At 39.1% G+C, this 19261-nt stretch overlaps 2 protein-coding genes across 15 annotated transcripts in view; one reads left to right on the top strand and one right to left on the bottom strand.

Annotated features, from left to right (window-relative positions):
• FAM227B (family with sequence similarity 227 member B) overlaps positions 1-7811 on the top strand; it is a 284908-nt gene extending 277097 nt beyond the window's left edge. For all 5 annotated transcript variants that reach the window (XM_055362964.2, XM_063698984.1, XM_055362963.2 and 2 more), the window contains 3 exons: positions 546-620; positions 2967-3036; positions 6138-7811. In XM_055362964.2, the coding sequence (XP_055218939.1) occupies positions 546-620; positions 2967-3036; positions 6138-6233 (241 nt within the window). In that variant the 3' untranslated portion in view covers positions 6234-7811. The remainder of the gene's footprint in view (positions 1-545; positions 621-2966; positions 3037-6137) is intronic.
• The window catches only part of GALK2 (galactokinase 2), a 166243-nt gene continuing 153257 nt past the window's right edge, over positions 6276-19261 (bottom strand). For 5 of the 10 annotated variants that reach the window (XM_019010860.4, XM_063698987.1, XM_019010859.4 and 2 more), the window contains 2 exons: positions 15019-15220; positions 6276-6849 (listed from right to left, as the gene is read on the bottom strand). In XM_019010860.4, the coding sequence (XP_018866405.2) occupies positions 6642-6849; positions 15019-15220 (410 nt within the window). In that variant the 3' untranslated portion in view covers positions 6276-6641. Of the gene's footprint in view, positions 6850-15018; positions 15221-15707; positions 15779-15892; positions 15939-16629; positions 16712-19261 lie in introns of those variants that run through there. The other 5 variants (XM_063698986.1, XM_055362967.2, XR_010131176.1 and 2 more) reach the window with 4 other exon arrangements.

Here is a 19261-nt window from a genome sequence, read left to right as displayed (position 1 = left end):
TATCCATGCTGTCAAGGTTACTGCCTTGAGATGTCATTGCCTTTAAGGGGAGAAAGGATGATCCTCCCTTTTGGGTGCCTCCTGCTGTCCAAGGAGCACCTCCAAGAGAGGTAAATGGAGGACCACCAGTTATGTCCTATCCAGCGGGCAGATCTAAAAGCCTGCGCCCCTGCTTTCCAAGGGTCCCCATTCCTGTCTCCCGCCCACCCACCCACAGACGCATGTGTACGTCCACACACACATATCCCTTAGACTTCCTGTGCTTAGTGGGAAAAACGGATGGACACCTTTCTAGAGGGCCCCTGTGGTAGCAGAAGGTGGAGTCCAGCTGTACTCAGGTGTTGTGGGTGATACCTTTGGCATATGTTTGTAACAGGGAATGTGCTGAGGGATTCTTTACACTAAATAGTGCATAGGGAGGGAATGAATTGGTTTGTAGAGGGCTTTTACTAACACATGTATATCAGTAAATTGTTGATTTATTCTTTCCCAATTAGTAATGCCTGCATTATTTTAAAATTTAACTTCAAACTTTAACTTTACAGGGAAAAGCTCAGAATTAATGAAGAAATAAAACTTCTAAAACAGCAGCAGGAAAGAATTGACAAGGAGCTTGATAGGTTTGTCTCTTATTCAACTTGGTAGTGCTTAAGATCATCTTTAATTGAAGAGATGTTACATAAAACCACAAAACTGCAAACAAGTTTTCTAGTTAACAGTTAATCTGGAGTAACATTTTAACTTTCTTTAATCACAAAATCATCTACTCTGCTAACTAATTGCTAAACAGTATCATCATCTATTTTTACTCTCCAGCCATAGGACTTAAGCTCAAGTCCTTTTCAAAATAAACCTATAAGCCTGCCCCATCCTATGGAAGTTGTAAACTAGAAAAACAACCAATTTAGCTGGTCTCTATTGGGCTAGTTTTTTATTTCCCTTCTTCCTCTATGCATATAAACATTTTTCCTCAATGAAGCAAGAAAAATTGGGCTCATTTGTTTATTTTATAAATTAAACTATAGGAAGAAAAACTATAAAGTATTGAGATTAACCTACTTCTTCCAACACACCTGCAAGCACGTGCAGAATAAGAAGTATCAGACAAGTCCCCTAGGGAGACTATAACTTTGTGCCAGTCACACTTCACACTTCTAAATACTATTTTAGAACTTATAAAGCTAGTTTTCCAGTCACATCAGAAAATTCAACCCACTACTTTAGGATCTTATCTCACTTTTCACCAAAAACTTTATCACCCAGCTTTCTGCTTCACAACACCTGTTTTACAAGGTTCCATTCTGGGTGACTCTTACAAGTTTCCAAAAATCAAATCCACATAGGACAAGAATTTTCACCACTGAGAATATGCAGAAGAATGTAGGACAATTCTCAGAGTAACTCACAAGAAGTATTCAAATATGATTAATGCAGTGGCACATTGTTGAAACATACGTATTTGGATATATAAATCCCACGTGCTTGTTAAAGTTATAGGCACAATGTATGAGCTTCCATTTGTAATCTTCAAAAGAGATATTCATGAGAGGAAAGGCAATCAGAAAGGGAGGATTAGTAATGTTATAAAACTTCATGAATGTACTAAAACCACTGAACTGTACACTTTAATGGGTCAATTTTATGGTACGTAACATATCTCAATAAAACTGTTAATTTTTTTTAAAGAGGGGAGATTGTAAACTAAAAGAGTGACTTGGAAGAGGGAGTGATTTTAACTTAGTGAGATGAGACAGATTCTAAGGATACTGTGCAGTTCAAGGAGATTCTAAGAAGGTGTTACTGAGAAACTAAGAGCCAGATTTGAGACTGGCATGGAAGGAAAAATGTGAAGCCTAAAGAGCAATCAGCAAGGAGGAAACTCAGCTTGAGAAGACAAAACGAGCAGAGAGAGAATGAGTGAGGGGGCATGTACCAGTCACAGAGCACGAATGCAAGAGAACCTCCGACTAAGTAATCCCACTCTGCCTTCAGGGTTGCACTAGTCTAACTGCTGAAGAAACCTCGGATAGGCCTGGCAAGGGGTTAAACAGCTCATCTAAACTTGCTGCTTCAGCAACGTGTATTTGGGATTTGCAGAAAATTTACTTCCTGCCAATTTCATGGAAAAATAGTTTTTAAATATTTCACTTGAAAATTGCCAGTGAAATTAATAGTCTTATATATCCTTTATTCCGTTTCTCTTCCTCATCTGTGTTACTTTTACTAATGTTTCTCCTTGTCTCAAGTTTCTGTCCTTCCTTGCCTAGCTACCATTGCTTCTCCCCTCATTCTTAGATCTCTGGAAAGATTCCTGCTGCTTCCTGAATTCAACCATTCAAGTCCTTCATAAGTATTTCTTGGATGAATACTTGGTGACAGATATCATGAGATTCCTGGATCCCTGCTCACAATGAGCTTACAGTCTAGTAAGCACTGTCACCCACTGGCCTTTTCCATCTCCCTCTCTTTCTTTCCTGTATCTCTCCCTTGCCAGTCTCTTTTACTCTTCTCTCCCTACTGTCACTCCTTAAAGTCTAGGCTAGAGCCTTATGAGTGGAATCAGTTAAAGCAATACTGTGTAACCCATCTAACTGAAGAGGATGTGCCACTGCTGGGACGAGAACCACACAGTGGGTGGAACTGAAGGCTTGAGTCACAGTGCTTGGGTTCAGACTGTCTCCTTGCTAAGTGTATGACTGTTGTGGTGTGTGTGTGTGTGTGTGTGTGTGGCACGTGTGCACATGCAGCGGGGGTGGGTGTCTGAACCTATCTCAGCCTGTTTCCTCATTTATAAAATAGGATAATAGGAGTACCTACTTCAGAAGTTTTAAGGGTAATTGAATTAATATATGTAAAGTGCTTGATGAATGCCCAGCATATTAAATTCTTAATAAATGTTGGCTATTAGATGGTGTCAATATAAGGACAGTTAGTTTGGTTACTGATTTTCTTTATTCCATGATTAGACTCCAAGCAAAGGCTACCAAGAAACCTCATGAAGTGAAACAGGACTTTGAGAAGTTCCTACATAAACTGGTAGGTTTTCTTTCTGAAAATAATTGAGAATTCTCTCTCTAGCTTCTTTTATATAAACTGGACAATATTTCATAAGCAATGTATGGTGGCACACCCAAATTACAGTGGCAGGAGAGGATACATTCTTGTTACTTAATCATCCACATGCACATGTAAGAAAATCTGTTTTACATATTTAGTGACAACTCATGTTCACATTCCCCATTTCCAGCTTCTGACCAGGAACAGTTTATGTAACTGAAAAGCTCCAAATGCAGTTAGAATTACAAACTAATAATCACTGATGTTTGAAATTGTATGTTTTTAATTAATAATTCAACAAAATCATATTAGGTACCAACAGCTGTGTTAGATGAATGGTCCCTGCCCTCAATTAATGGAAACACAAGGCAGAATATGATAAGGTTCTAAACAGGACTCAAGTATGAGAAAGAAAGAAAAGAAAGGAGCCTGTTCCATCTTTCTGATTTTCCTTGTCATCTTCTCTTTTGCTTCTCTTTACTTATGGGCATTCTTGTTAAGTCTGAAGGGCTTCTTCTCTCCCAACAGACAAGAACATGTAGAGACTAGTGTACAATATGTCTGCATGCTGGACAATTGGAGGTCAGGGATAGAGGAGAGCCTTTTATTTTCAGCATGTCAAGGCTTCCATTCAAAAATCTAGAGCAATCCCATTGGCTGCTAGTATAATGTCAAAAATGGATCAAATCAAATTCCTACATGGGGCAGAAAAGTGATAGAGTGAAACACCTGGGTGTTGTATAATATACAAACAGGACAGTATAATAAGCAAACAGGACTATTCTTTTTTGTTATTGTTGTTGAAACAGGGTCTCACTCTGTCACCTGTCTCCCAGGCTGGAGTGCAGTGCTGCAGTCATGGCTCACTGTAGCTTTTAAGTCCTCAGCTCAAGTGATCCTCCTGCCTCAGCCTCCCGAGTAGCTGGGACAGCAGGCACATGCCACCACTCCCAGCTAAGGACTATTTTTTACATCCACACACAAAAATATTCATTCTCTCTTTTTTTTTTTTTTTTGGTCTATCTTTCCTACTATTGATAGGGACATGGGCACAGAGAAATACCTAATTAGAATAGGAAAACAACAGTGTAAGTGTCCTGATAAAGGGCAAGTGACCTCAGCTGGTAAGTGGTAAATGATTTGAGTGTCAGGGAAACTATTATACAAGCAGTTGTGGAAACTGTAGCGCACTGGATAGCCATGCCTCATCTAACAAGGCAGCTACTATCTCAGCCCTAGTTCATTGATGCCCTGTAGAAATGTAGGACAAGTAGTATCAGATATTCCACCACTCAGTAATCCAGATTCTGAGTAATCCAGAATATCTGATACTGCTTGTACAATCTCCCGATTTGGAGCCCAAGTTTTTAGTCATTCTGTGGGCCAAACTATATACATCTGCAGACCAGATGTGGCCCGTGGGCTGCTGGGCTATAACCCCTGATCTAAATGCTGCCTGGATTTGACTCTTCAAAAGCTAGCTCCAGCCAGTGTAGTCAATCTTATTCTTCACTACATACCAAAGCAAAGCCTTCACTCTCACTGAGCCTCCTACACACACCATGTTTGCCTATACCCATAGGCTTTGCTCATCTGCAGTGTGTACTCCACAGCTTTTAAACTCTACTCATCCTTTAGGGCCATGCTCAAAGTACATTTACTGCATGATCTTTTTTCTAATGGCCCCGGCCCTATCCCTTCCAGGTAAGTTTAGCATCTCTCATAGTATCTAGAATACCACATAGTGATAGTAAGACTGAAACATAGTTCTTTTTATCGAGAGAAATCAAAACAAATATAGAATAGATCCCTCGCTTAGAATGACCATGTGTGTCCCCCAAAGAAGAGTGCACAATGGAAATTTTTACTCACCTTTTGTGAAGAAGAAATCACCTGGTGAAAATTGTAAATGGAACAGCAAAACAATGACAAGTGCCTTTTTTTTTTTTTACACTGATCCAGGTATCTTTAAAGAATTATATACCAACTACAAATCCTTTGTGGAAAATGGCACGGTATTAAAAAATAAAGGATTATAAATTTAAATAAGTTCAGGTTTCAGATTTTTGGATTTATAGAACTCAAAATTCTGTTAACAACAAATTTGACTCAAGCTTTCTCAAGCATTTACCTTTCTGCTAAGAATGAAAATGCATCAGAAGTTTATTTTAAAATAGAATATTGGCTTTCCTAGTATTCTATGTATGACTGTTATCCTTTAAGAAATAAAACTAGCTTTGTGCAGGCCTCCCTTAAACTGAAATTCTAGATGGTGAGGCCCAATCTGTGAGTTAAACATTAATGAGCTAATGAAATCACAGAATAATAAGTAATTCTGATATTTTTCTGGATAATTCATGCCATAAAACCATTGCTATCTCAATTACCTATTTCAGCAAAATACTTTTTGGTCCAAATCATTATGTAATTCAGAAAGTGCTTCCTGTAGTCCATCCACAAGAGAAAGCCAGTCATTTGCCATCACCAGCCAAACATTTCTGCCCACTCTTGATATACGTACAGAGATACCCATCAATACCATTACAAATCCCACAATTCATTAAGTCTTTTCATAGTCACTTACACCCACATACCTGCATACCTGCTTTACAATGGGGTGCATATATACAAACAAGCTTTGCTAGACAAGCAAAAAAGGGATATAAGGAATGTGTGGGATTTCTTGGAAGTGCCTCTTGGATTAGAGAGGTATTTGAGAAAAAGTAGTAGAAAAAGAGTGATAAGAAAGTAATTCTATGAACAAACTGAATTATCTGAATTATCATCTAGATAATTCTTTATTTCAATGTGAATAGAAGAGTCTTAAAGTGTTTTTTATCTAAGTTTTTCTATTAAGTAATGGAGATAGCTCAGGGCCAAAAGAATTGAAAGTGGTTATTTATATATTACATGGTTTAAAAATATTCAAATGAGTCTGAATTTTCTTCCTGTATCCTCCTTTTGTCAAAAAAAAAAAAAAATCCTTAGTCTCTTGATAACTGGAGAAATCTCACATTCAAATTCAATTATACAATGTCCAAGAAGATCTGTGAAACTTTAATCATGTATTATTTTCATAGCGTTCTGAAGCTGAAATTGAGAGAGAATGTGTGGCATCACTATCGTCATCATCATCATCAACAGACAACTACAACTTTGAGGAAGAAGAATACTAAGAGAAACCAGAAATGAACTCTATTCAAGAATAATGCATACAATTCAGTGGTATCAGTTTAATTGTAACAATATATTTAATTCAAGTCCAATCCATGTAATCAGTATTAAGGGTGTGTTTTACCATTCATCTTTAAAATCTTCAAATCAATAAATCTCAGTAAATTATTCTTAAAAGATCTGTCCAAACATGATCTTGGCTCTTAATAGTAAAACCATATTTTAAGATGGAAAAATAATCATTATGAAGCATAGAGAGCTTTCAACCATTTCTTTGAAAATATATCTTGATATAATAGCAACCGTTCATCATAATACAAAACAGAAGGAAGATTAATTTACTGTGGCACAGAAAGTCCTGCCAATTCGTAAGTGCCCTAAGTAGTTTCTCTCAGATTTTTTACATTTTTTCAGGCCTCAAGCAAAACCAAAGCCCCACCTCCAGGTTTGGTAGCAAACAAACTTTGCTTCTCCGGTGCTAAGCTTCCATCACTCCTCTGGTAATAAGCTTTGTGCACATTTGCTAGAAAGCTGGGCAGCCTGTCCGCAGGTACTATTGATACTGTGCAGCCTCCCCATCCTGCTCCAGTAAGTCGTGACCCTTGAGCTCCAAACTTCCTAAAACAATGAGGAAAAAAATATTAGAACCTATAAATGAAAATACAAGTGATTTGCTTGGTGTTTGTAGAACACATAGATAGCCTATCTAAGTTCTAAGAAGAAAATACATGTGGAGTTTTTAGGTGTCATCAAACATTTTAGGACATTAAGACATTTATGCTGTTTCAGAGAGTGATTTGGAATTTTTTCATTGTATCTAAATCTAGTCCCTGGTTTTGACTCCAAGTGGTTAAGTCAACAGTACTCCTCCCATTTCATGACTGGCAATAACCCACTGTAATATTGATTCCATAAAGTAGCCACTTGAAGAGTTGTATAGCAAGCTTACAGGTAAATCAGGAAGGAGGCGTTAAAATAAAACAGGCAATGGTAAAAGAAATGTAGGCAACCCTGAATCAGAAGGTCACTCCAAATGAGGACAAATCAAACTTTAAAATGTACAGTCTTACACAAGTTTTCCCCAATGGCTATTTCAGCTGCATTCTTAAGGCCAGGCTGTTTCACAAAGAAGAATCAGTCCCCTAGAACAGATAGCCTAGTTCACTGAATAAACTTATCAACAAAAAGCTTGTTATTAAACTCCAGGTTGGGTGGGTGGTTGGTTGAATCTCTAATGGAAAATTAACCAAGCCTTTCCACAAAGCGGATGGCAGTCCCTAGAGGTCCACACCACCTTCCCTGTGCCTTCTGGAGCTAGTCTGATTATTGGACTCAGAAGTTGACATCAGATGAGATACATCTGATTGGGATGGCAACAACTATATGAAGGACCACACAGCTAGAGTTAATTTTAGTTACTGTAAACCAGGCACAGTTTCAAACCTAAGATTTCAACCAAAGTGAAAGGCCCTATCACAGTGTACACAGATCACTTAGCTTTAAAAGATGCAATTTATCCTGACATGAAAGTTAACATGTACTTACAATTAATTCTTCTTAATAAAATTCACTCCAAATTACTAGTGGATTAAAGGCTCTATGATTAATTTAGCACAATTTTGTCTCTTTTTTTCAATCTAAATGAGATATTTTACTTCCTGGACATATCAATAGAATACTACCTCTACTCTAGAACATCAGAATTACTGCATGTCAGTAATTGATTTTCCTGTCAATGATTCTTCTCAGTTGATTTCTTTTTATCATCTGCTTTATTATATATATTAAAATACGCTTTTCAAATGAACATAGGTATTTAAGAAAGAAAAAAAATGCTTACAAACAAATAAACATCACTGATCTCCTCCTATCCCTTTAATATTCAAATTTATGGCCCAGTGACTAAGCCTGAAATCCCATCATCCAGGCTAAAAAATTTCTCTGACCTTGGGATCCTTGGATTATTCTAAATTTCTAGGTTGGCAAAGGGCCTGTTTGCAGTTTGTTGGATTTAAAAAATGGTTGTCATGCCGGGTGCAGTGGCTCACGCCTGTAATCCCAGCACTTTGGGAGGCCAAGGCGGGCGGATCATGAAGTCAGGAGTTTGAGACCAGCCTGACCAACATGGTGAAACCCCGCCTCTACAAAAAATACAAAAATTAGCCGGGTGCACACTTGTAATCCCAGCTACTCAGGAGGCTGAAGCAGAGAACTGCTTGAACCCAGGAGGTGGAGGTTGCAGTGAGCCGAGATTGCACTGCTGCACTCCAGCCTGCGTGACACAGTGAGACTCCATCTCAAAAAAAAAAAAAAAAAAAAAAAAATGGTTGTCATATGCAGTCATATCAAACTCTTACTGTGGAAGATGCTGGGGAAAACTGAGGTGTCACTGAAGTGTCTCTGGAAGACCCTAAAATATGGGCATTAAAGCCAGCCATGACATGGTCTAGAGAAGAATACTGTGCCTTCTTACTTGATTTTCTAAGATCTAAAATATGCTGTTTTGCTGGACTCAAGTTATCAAGTCTTTAAGGGTCCTCAATCCAACTTCTAAAAGGCATATTTTATTATAATTTCTCATTTGAACAGTTTTTGAAAGCTGTGGTTTTTCAAAATTGAACCTAAAGCAAACTGAGAGTATTATTTTTAATCTGGCTATAAAACCTATAGGAACTGGGCCAGAGGTCTATTTTCCTGAGACTTTTACTAGTTTCCAGGGAGCAGAAGCTGGAAGTCTTTGTAAGTAAAGATATTTGCTACTGAGTCTCCAGAGCTGCTCTGTCACCACCCTGCCTGCTACAGATGAAAATGGACTGAATTGCATCAATCACATGGTCTGAAATCATCAGGGCTCAAATTTCCCAAATAAAGAATGATAAGTGCTGTTATAAATAGCCTTCTGCCCGCAAGTCAGTGGCACATCTGATCACAAGTCAGGGCTGCCCCAGCAGCTGGTCAGCAGCCTGCCCAGCTATATACACTTATAAAGGCAGAAAGGTCTGTCTGCAGTGTTCCCTGCTGGTACTTAATAGGCCCTTTGGCATATGCCATAGAAATTCTGAGAAGACCAAAAGTTAGGAGACCAATATACACTTTAAATTAAGAAAGAAAAGTAAGTGAACCAAGGGTGTTTAGTGAACTTTTCATGTTTGCGCCTTTTTCTGGAAGAACAATAAAACATTAAAAATATATCTCCTGAGCTATTGCACATCAGAGAGGCAGTACAAGAATTACAAAAACCAAAACCCTAAAATACCTCGGATCCCACTTTGATGATTGTGATGACTAGATTGGGAATAATGTAGAAGGGTTTGTTAAAGCAACAAAGGCAGCCTCTACTTTATAAAGCATGATGGCAAAGGCTAGGGCAGACGAGGGATGGAGATTATGAGGAATGTTACTCTTTGATCCTTGTGTATTCACAGAATTAACTGTCCAGGCACCCAATATAGCCAAAGTCAAATTTCCTACTTTTAAGTGAACTAATTCGACCATAAAGCACTTACTAAGTTGCAAGATACAGAGCAATGGAGAGGGTGGGGAGGAGATCCAGGAGACCCAACTGCACTACACACTTGAAAAAGAGGGAAGGTAAGAAATTATGCCTTGTATTTAAATTCTGTGTCATTTCTTTCAAAATAAGTAAATATATATTATACAAATGGATATGAAATAAATTATTTCAGGAAATCTAGAATTTAGGAACAGGTCACATCCATCTCTCTGACCCCAGCCCAGCACAATTCTAGGAATTCTAGGTTATAATAAATGGCTGCTGGACTACGATATTTCCCTTAAAATATTTTAAAAATTATATATAATATAAGCAGTCAGCAGTGTATTTTTTTACTTGGGAAGACTTCTAGCTTCTGCTCTCTGGGAAATGGCAAGAGTCACAGGTAAGGGACCTTCTAGCAGTTTCTATGATTTTTACAGCCAGGTTAGACACCGTGCCTTCAAATTGCTTTACAGTCAAGAAACCACAGCCTTCAGTGTTCAAATGAGAAAGGATAAGAAAATATGCCCACATGTCTACTTTAGAAATTAAGCCACTTAAAGGCCATTGAAGAGCAGTGGGTTTGGGTCCTGCAAATGGCATATATATTCATAAGTCAAAGAGGCCCAAAGAGAAGTGAACCCCTAAGGGGAGGTGAAATGGCTCCCTCCCTCTTTTTTTTTTTTTTTTTTTTTTTTGACAGGGTATGCATGTTAGCACTTAAGGTCATGGGGAAAGAGCATGCAACAATGGATTTGCACTTCATTCTTCCCCATTATGACCTTGCTAAAGAATGGATGCGAGAGGCTGAGCAGCCTCACCATGGAATACATTGCAGAAAGACTTCTGAGGAAGACAAAGTAAATTAACTTTCGTAATCATAGCTGATCCACTAAAATTTGTCATTCATCTCCCTTAATAGCTTGGGCGATAATGCAGGAATTAATCCTCTCTAATTTCAACAAGTGTCAAAACAAAAACAAAAGGCATTAACCATTTTGTCTTAAGTAAAACGAGGGAAGCAATAGTGAATGAGCTGTCTCACATATAACTGACTTGGTTTCAAAATTGTTTTGTGTTCTCCAGTAAATTCTACTTAAAATTTAGTCATTTCTTTCTGTTTACATTTTGTTTGGTTACAAAAGATACTTTATAATTCAGCAAACATTATCTTTTTCCTTCATTATTTACTTTGTTTCATATAATTTAAGTTCTAACATTAATTTAATTTTTTAAAAAAGCCTCACTCTGTAAATATAGTTTCCTTCCTCCTCCCTGCTCCTTTCTTTAGATTCTAAACTGATTTTCTCTTGAAGAGCAGGAAAAGGTTCAACTGAAAAAGAGAGCTAGCAATGGTGCTCTTTCCCAACCCCCCTTCTCTCCCCTTGGGTCACAAAGTTGTTCTATACATTGTCCTATATGCTAAGTAGGAGATGCCTTTTTAATTCAGTCTAGCTCAGATCACTCTAAGATTTTCTGCTTGTGTATAGCAACTTAGGTATTCTAGGTATTCAAGCTGTTAATTTACTCACTCAATTAGTTGTCTTTTCATACAGTTTCCAAGAAGCCCTTCAGAAACACTAAAGGAATTTTGAAGTGCCATAAGTGGACCAGGGAGGGTGATGTAAAGATTATTTTTGGCAGTGCTCCTCCTTGAACCCATTTCAGCTTCCCTCCTCCTCCCTCTTTTGGGGAAAACAAGGAACCTGGTCAGGCTGCCCAGTCTTAGTCACACCTTCCCTACTGATGTTAACATTTTTAATGGTGGCAGGGTAATTGTGGAGGTGGTGGTGGTTTTTAAACAAAGCAATACTTTGCCAGAGGTTGTGTCTGTGGCACTAGTGGCTCACACCAGGCCTTGCCAGGACCCATTCCAGTATGTCCAACACCTTCTCTGCCTGACCCAGTGAGACAGTCACAAGGCTTCAGAAGGAACTAGGGCTTACAAGTAGCTCCACTGTTCATTTGAACCTTTCCCCATGTTACTACCTGCTACTCTTGTACCGTCTGTCTTCCCCATCCTTTTTAACCATCCTTTATCCATCCTTTATCTTATTCCCACTAATTTCTGCATTCTTCTGAACCCCTCCTTCTTGCCTCATTACTTTCCAGACATCTTTTTTTTTTTTTTTTTTTTTTACCTGAGACGGAGTCTTGCTCTGTCCCACAGGCTGGAGGGCAGTGTTGCAATCTCGGCTCACTGCAAGCTCTGCCTCCCGGGTTCACACCATTCTCCCGCCTCAGCCTCCCGAGTAGCTGGGACTACAGGCGCATGCTGCCACGCTCGGCTAATTTTTTGTATTTTTAATAGAGATGGGGTTTCACCGTGTTAGCCAGGATGATCTCGATCTCCTGACCTCATGATCTGCCCGCCTTGGCCTCCCAAAGTGCTGGGATTACAGGTGTGAGCAATTGGGCCCGGCAAGAGAAAGTCACAGCTTTTGAAAGTAGAGAGTAGACTGCAATTTCACATGGTACAAAGATTCCCATGTGAAAATATGTATTGATTGAAGGAGGGAAGGACATAATGCCTGCATCAACTTAATTCCCCTGGGGCTATCCTCCTCTGAGGTTGCTCTGCCACTTAGGACCTTTCAGTAACTTGCAACCAACTGAAACATTTGAAGAATATTATCTGCTGGTCACAGTGACAGCAAAGAAAAAATTAATTATATAAGAAGCTTTAAGGACCAGACAACTATTCTGGCCAACAAGCCAGAAGATAATCTTTCAATATGGAAAACTTGGACCCTATATGGTTATGGAATAAGTAGAAAATAACTTTGATACTTAGCAATTGGCTTTCCAAACAAAACAATCATGAAAAAGTGATGGAGCTCCTGAATTTTTCACAGAACTGAATTTTTCTCAAAATAAATACAGCAAATGAAAATGAAACACTTTAGCTGCCATTAAGAAAGGATTTTCCAAAAACAAATAAAATGAAAAGATAAATAAAAGGTACTCTTCCAAACCCATTTAAGACATAGCCATAAGCTTTTTCACTAGAACCATATTTTTTAAATGTACAGGTCTGTAGACTGCTAGAACAGAAAAAGCCAATGGAGAACACAAAGCGAAGCAACAGTTCCAGCTCACAGAGCTCAGAATGAAAAGAGAGTCGGAATCCAAGCTTCCTCACTTCCAGCCCACTTTTCATCCTCTCTACACATTACGTTCCTGCTCAACATGACTTTGCTTAATGTTCAAATGCTGGAAACGATGACAACAAAAGCCTCCATCATAAAGCTTCAAAGCTAGGAGATGAAAATAGGTTACAGACACACACGTACACACACATATGTGTGACCCACATTTAAGTGTAATCACATCTCAGTATAACCCAAGGGGAGAGGCACGTGTGACAAAATCATTGGATTGGGAGCCAGGCTTTCCAATGAACTCATATGTGAAACTTACTCAAATTATTTCATCTCTTAGTGCCTTCTTGGATCTCTAAGACCCCTTCCTGATCTAATATTTTATGGTACTCTAAGATAACTCTTACCTACAATGGTGAAGTGTGCTTTTCAAAAATGTGGCTTTTAGAGGCACAAGGAAAGTTTCTCAGGACAAAAACCCAGGAGTCGTCTTGATTTCTCTCTTATACCCACACAGCAATTATCTAAGTCTTCCTTGCAGGCATATTTGGCATAGAATTGCCTAGCATTTCCATTGCCCCCTTTCTCTTCTCAAAGCCAGAAGCCTTCCGATAGCCTACACGGCCTGTATGGTGTGGCTCCCCACTTCATTCCTTACTTCATCTACCACCTCTCCTTCCTTCCTGGCCCTCTGCCATGCTGATCTTGCTGAGCCTCACACCTAACAGCCAAGTATCCACCTCAGGGCCTATGCATTTGCTGTTCTCATTTATCCACCTCCTTCAGGTCTCTGCTCAAATATCTCTTCGTCAGAGTGACCTTCTTCAACCACTCCACAGAAAGAGTACCCACCCAAACCTGTAGTCTCTATTCCTTCTCATTTTTTTCCATAGCACTTATCACTACCATTCAAATTAATTTTAATTGTCATTTCTCTCTTTCCCCACGAGAATGTAAGCTCCATGAAAACAAGTACAGGCTGACCACTCTAGGAAGAGAAAGTTCATTAGAGAATTCCAGCAAGCTGGCAAATGCCCTTCCGCAGCTTTTCAGGTGGGATTCCAACCATCCCACTTCCTTCCAGGCAAAGACATTTCTTCCTGATCTCTGCAGAAATAATTCCACTTCCTCTTATTTCCAGAACTGAACAATATTTGTCCCTTCCATATACTAGGCCCTTGATATTTTCAGAAAAGAGTACTTAAAATGAAACAAGCTGGGGAAGGCTTTTGGCAATGAGTGAGCAAACATGTCAGCAGAGTGATCTTCATCAATGCTGTGTTCAAGTCTTTTGACAAGCTGGATTACCCAGGCCATTTGTGATCACTGGAGTTACTTGGTTTAAACTTTTCAGGCTGGGAGTGTGGCAATGACTGAGGCAAGCCACAAGTGCCAAGTGGTTAATTACATTTCCATTACTAATTGTAGTGTAGCATTGTGTTCTCACAGTGAAGTAACATCTAGCATTTGAGAGCTTTCCCAGTTTCAGTTCTCCCAGGGTCACTGAGCTCCTTCCTGGGTAAGAGGACTAACTCTGTTATCTCCATTCTTTCACAATTTTAGGGAAGTTGATTTTAGCCTTTGTGAAAGAGTTGTCCTCTTTACATTTCTGCCTCTATTAACCATGTATCACCTGGGCTTTCTTCAGCCTTTATTTCCTCAAACTGCCTAAACTAAACCTAGAAGGCAGGAAATGCTGGCTTTCTGGGTGATTCCTTCAGCAATCTCCCCACATGCTCCCATCAAGCTTGAGATCCTCTGTCAGTTTTCTCCCTTCTTCTGAGTAGAACTACTAAACTTAATTAGGACACTGGACAGGAGTTTCTGGCAGAGCAGCAGTATAATAAAACATATCATGAGAAAGTTAACAGGGCCCAGCTCTGAGCAAAGTTACCATCCTGAAAGGCCTAATCATCCAAAGACGGAAAGGTCTTTCTCATGATGTAAAGAGCTGACTCCAAACTGACTCCAAACCCAGAGCCTCATAAAATCATGGAGCCAGGTAGCAAATCTTTCATCCTACAAGTATTTAGAAGGGAACAAGTGTAGCTCTGTATCACTGGAGATTCCTCATATAGGAAGTGGGGAATGATCTTCATTCCCGTAGATTATGAAATGTTGCATTTTTTTTCCATTAATTTAAACAATATTATTTGATGGCATCCCTCGGCCCCCACCAGGCTGCCTCACCGACAGATGTCCACCAGCTGGTCCAGCTCAGGGCAGCTGCACTCATACATGTCCCGGCAGCTCATGTGGCTCTGGTTCATCAACTCTCCCAGCAGCTGGACCATGTTTTCAGGTGCTTCTTCACATATCTTCTTAAACTGGAGCACTCGCGCAGCCTCGCTGTACACATGCTTTGCCCGCTGATAGAGTTTGAAGATGAGCACTGAGGAAGGAAGGGGATGGGGAAGGAGGTTAGGAATAGTTACTGGACAACCCAGTATAAAGAAAAATACACTTTTAAAGACTTTGATTTCTGTTTTCATTATCAGTATCTTAAACTTCAATAGGTCTCTCTTGCTGAAAGGATTCTTTCAATTGAAATGTGTCTATCTGCAAGTCAGGTTTACTTTTTTCTTGATACTGAATAAAATCTTGTAACTATATTTCCTTCACTTCACTCAACACACATGTGCATATACTTGTGTGCAATCTAATCCATCCCAAATGAAGACAGACCTAACATGTATTGAGTACACCCTACATGCCAAACACTTTAAAATCCTACTTTGTGTAGGCCAGGCGCAGTAGCTCACATCCGTAATCCCAGCACTTTGGGAGGCCGAGGCAGGTGGATCATCTGAGGTCAGGAGTTCAAGACCAGCCTGACCAACATGGTGAAAACCCGTCTCTACTAAAAATACAAAAATTACCTGGGCATGATGATGGTGGGTGCATGTAATCCCAGCTATCTGAGAGGCTGAAGCGGGAGAATTGCTTGAACCTGGGAGGCAGAGGTTGCAGTGAGCTGAGATCATGCCATTGCACTCCAGCCTGGGCGATAGAGCACGACTCCGTCTCAAAAAAAAAAAAAAAAAGAAAGAAAGAAAAGTACTACCTCATAAAGATCTCATCACAGCACTGAGGGATGTGCAGTATGATCCCTGTTAACAGAAAAGAGAAGGAGGCTCAATAGAGTGAAGTGACATGCTTAAGGACACACATTCAGAATGTGGCTGAAGCCAAACAGATCAGGGATGCCTGGCCCTAGAGCCATGTTCTTTCCACTCTGCCCCAACAGAAAGTACCACTGGAAATTCTTATGGTGGCAATTTTTTTAATAAAAATATTATATGTCCCAGATAAACACAATTATTTATATGGGATATATAATGTTTATATATGTACCTATATATATATTGCAGCATTATTTATCATAGAAGAAAATAAGAAACAAATATCTAATAACAGAACTTTTAAAAACTATGCTATATTCATTTTTGAAATATTACTGCTATCAAAACTCAGATTCTAAGGCAATTTGATATATAGGAAATTATTCATTATTAAGTGAAAAAACAACCTACAAACTATATGTACAACTGATACTAATTTTGCATACACATATTTATGTATATTTTAATTTAAAAAACTGATAGGAAAGCACGAAAATGTTAATATTAGTTATCTCTGTGGTCCATTATGGGTGATTTTATTTTCCTTTTGACACATATATGTATTTTCCAGATTACCCACAGTGACACTGTAATTTCAGCTACAGAAACATGGTCTATTGCAATGGCTATGTCTATAATGCTTACACATTCCTGTGAATAACAACTGAGACTTCCTTACCATTTTCACCCATGCTGAACAGTTGCTGAGCTGGTGTGGTGGGTCTGGGAAAATTTTGGAAAATTTATGAAAATTCCCAGGCCTAGGGGAAAGAGACAGGGCTGAAAATCAAAAAGTCTATAATTTTTTTTTTAAATTTTACTTTAAATTCTGGGATACATGTGCAGAATGTGCAGGTTTGTTACATAGATATACCATGCCATGGTGGTTTGCTGCACCCATCAACCCGTCATCTCTATTAGGTATTTCTCCTAATGCTATCCCTCCCCTAGCTCCCCACCCACTGACAGGCCCCAGTATGTGTTGTTCCCCTTTCCCTGTGTCCATGTGTCCATTGTTCAACTCCCACTTATGAGTGAGAACGTGTGGTGTTTGGTTTTCTGCTCCTGTGTTAGTTTGCTGAGAATGATAGTTTCCAGCTTCATCCATGTCCCTGTAAAGGACATGAACTCATCCTTTTTTATGGCTGCATATTATTCCATGGTGTGTGCCACATTTTCTTTATCCAATCTATCATTGATGGGCATTTGGGTTGGTTCCAAGTCTTTGCTATTGTGAATAGTGCTGCAATAAACATATGTGTGCATGTGTCTTTATAGTAGAATGATTTATAGTCCTTTGGGTATATACCCAGTAATGGGATTGCTGGGTCAAATGGTCTTTCTAGTTCAGGATCCTTGAGGAATCACCGCACTGTCTTCCACAATGGTTGAACTAATTTACATTCCCAACAACAGTGTAAAAGCATTCCTATTTCTCCACATCCTCTCCAGCATCTATTGCTTCCTGACTTTTTAATAATCGCCTTTCTAACTGGTGTCAGATGGTATCTCATTGTGGTTTTGATTTGCATTTCTCTAATGACCAGTGATGATGCACTTTTTTTCACGTTTGTTGGCCGCATAAATGTCTTCTTCTGAGAAGTGTCTGTTCATATCAAAAAGTCTGTAATTTCTTAACAGATCTGTGATAACTAGCTGTACACAAATTGCTACCTGTATAATGCTCCCTTTATTTCCTCACCTCTAAAATGAGGTTGAGAATCACTTCTCAGGATACTTCCAGCCCTAACATTTTATAATTCTATGAAGGGCTTCCTCCAAAAGTATCTATCCTTCAACATTCCCCCCATATTGTTATACTTTGTAAAGAAGATGCTGTTACTGGTAGCTTTTGTTTACACCCCAGTTCTACTCTCTGCCCTTTTCCACCCTACTATCAGCCCCAAAGGCTGACCTGTATAGACTACACCAGTGAGTCCCTTGCCATCTAGATTTGAGAGCAGGAAAAGATCAGCAATAGATGGGAGGGAAGAGAGTGAGGTCAGAGGATTTATTCCCCGGCTCCTCCCTTACAGAGCCATTTAGAGCTGGCACTGTCTCTCCACTGAAGGACACTGAACATCCTTCAAAATCTCCTTTTCTACATGACTTTCTCTCCTCCTGGGTCTGCCTCTAGGTTCCTCTCCCCTAAACTATGATTACTTTTTCTGAAGCACTTTTACATTTCTACTAATGAACCAATAATTTTTTTTTTGCCCTTGATTTTTCTTGTTTATTTATTTATTTATTTTTATTATACTTTGAGCTCTAGAGTACATGTGCGCAACGTGCAGGTTTGTTACATATGTATACATGTGCCATGTTGGTGTGCTGCACCCATTAACTCGTCATTTACATTAGGTATATCTCCTAATGCTATCCCTCCCCCCTCCCCCCACCCCACAACAGGCCCCCATGTGTGATGTTCCCCTCCCTGTGTCCATGTGTTCTCATTGTTCAATTCCCAGCTACGAGTGAGAACATGTGGTGTTTGAACCAATAAATCTTATTAAAGTTTCAGGTTTCATTTTTTCCCCTCCACAACACTGTCCTTATAACTTACTTTCGTAGATAACCACTATATCATTATCACACCTAACAAAATTACCAGTGGTTCCTTAATATTGCCTGATATTCAGTCCATATTTAAATTTTCCCAATTGTCCACCAGTTTAAATTTCAACTGGTTTACACCAAGATCCAAACAAATTCCACACATTATATTCAGTTGTTATGTCTAATAAGTCTCTTTTAGTCAATCAAGAATTTAGTAGTTTAGTGATTTTTGATACTCTGGATTTTCAATATCCCATCCAAGCACATTTTAGGGCCATATCCTATAATAAAACTCAATATAGTCCATCAGGGAGAGTACACTTTGGTTTTCCTTTAGGATTACATATTTCTTTAGGATTAAATATTTTATTTTAGGATTAAATATTTTAAAATAGAAACTATCCAGAGAGATGTTTTCTATTAAACCCAGGACTGGTGCTTTGATTTTGACAAAAAGCATTCACAGTACACCCTGCAGACTACCAGAACCTCACAATCCTGGCACCTTCCTGAATCTGTTCTCTTCTTGCAGAGGAAGTGTGTCACAGCAGGACTTCTGAATAGGAATGTCTAATGAGGACTCTTGCTGGGCATTCTGAAGGTGCATGAGAGATTGCCATGGCTTGCAATCTCTTGAACGGTAGTAACTCAGACAACAAGGGAAAGGGCAGAAAGGGCATCTGTTTTCAATTGTGATATAAAAATCTTGCCAAAAGTTACAACAGATTTGGAGACCACCCTTTGGGTGGGAAAGC

Source organism: Gorilla gorilla, chromosome 16 (genome assembly GCF_029281585.2).
Source record: "Gorilla gorilla gorilla isolate KB3781 chromosome 16, NHGRI_mGorGor1-v2.1_pri, whole genome shotgun sequence".
NCBI classification, from domain to species: Eukaryota; Metazoa; Chordata; class Mammalia; order Primates; family Hominidae; genus Gorilla; species Gorilla gorilla.
The sequence above is the reverse complement of the archived record's forward strand: the minus strand, read 5'-3'. Positions and strand labels throughout refer to the sequence as shown.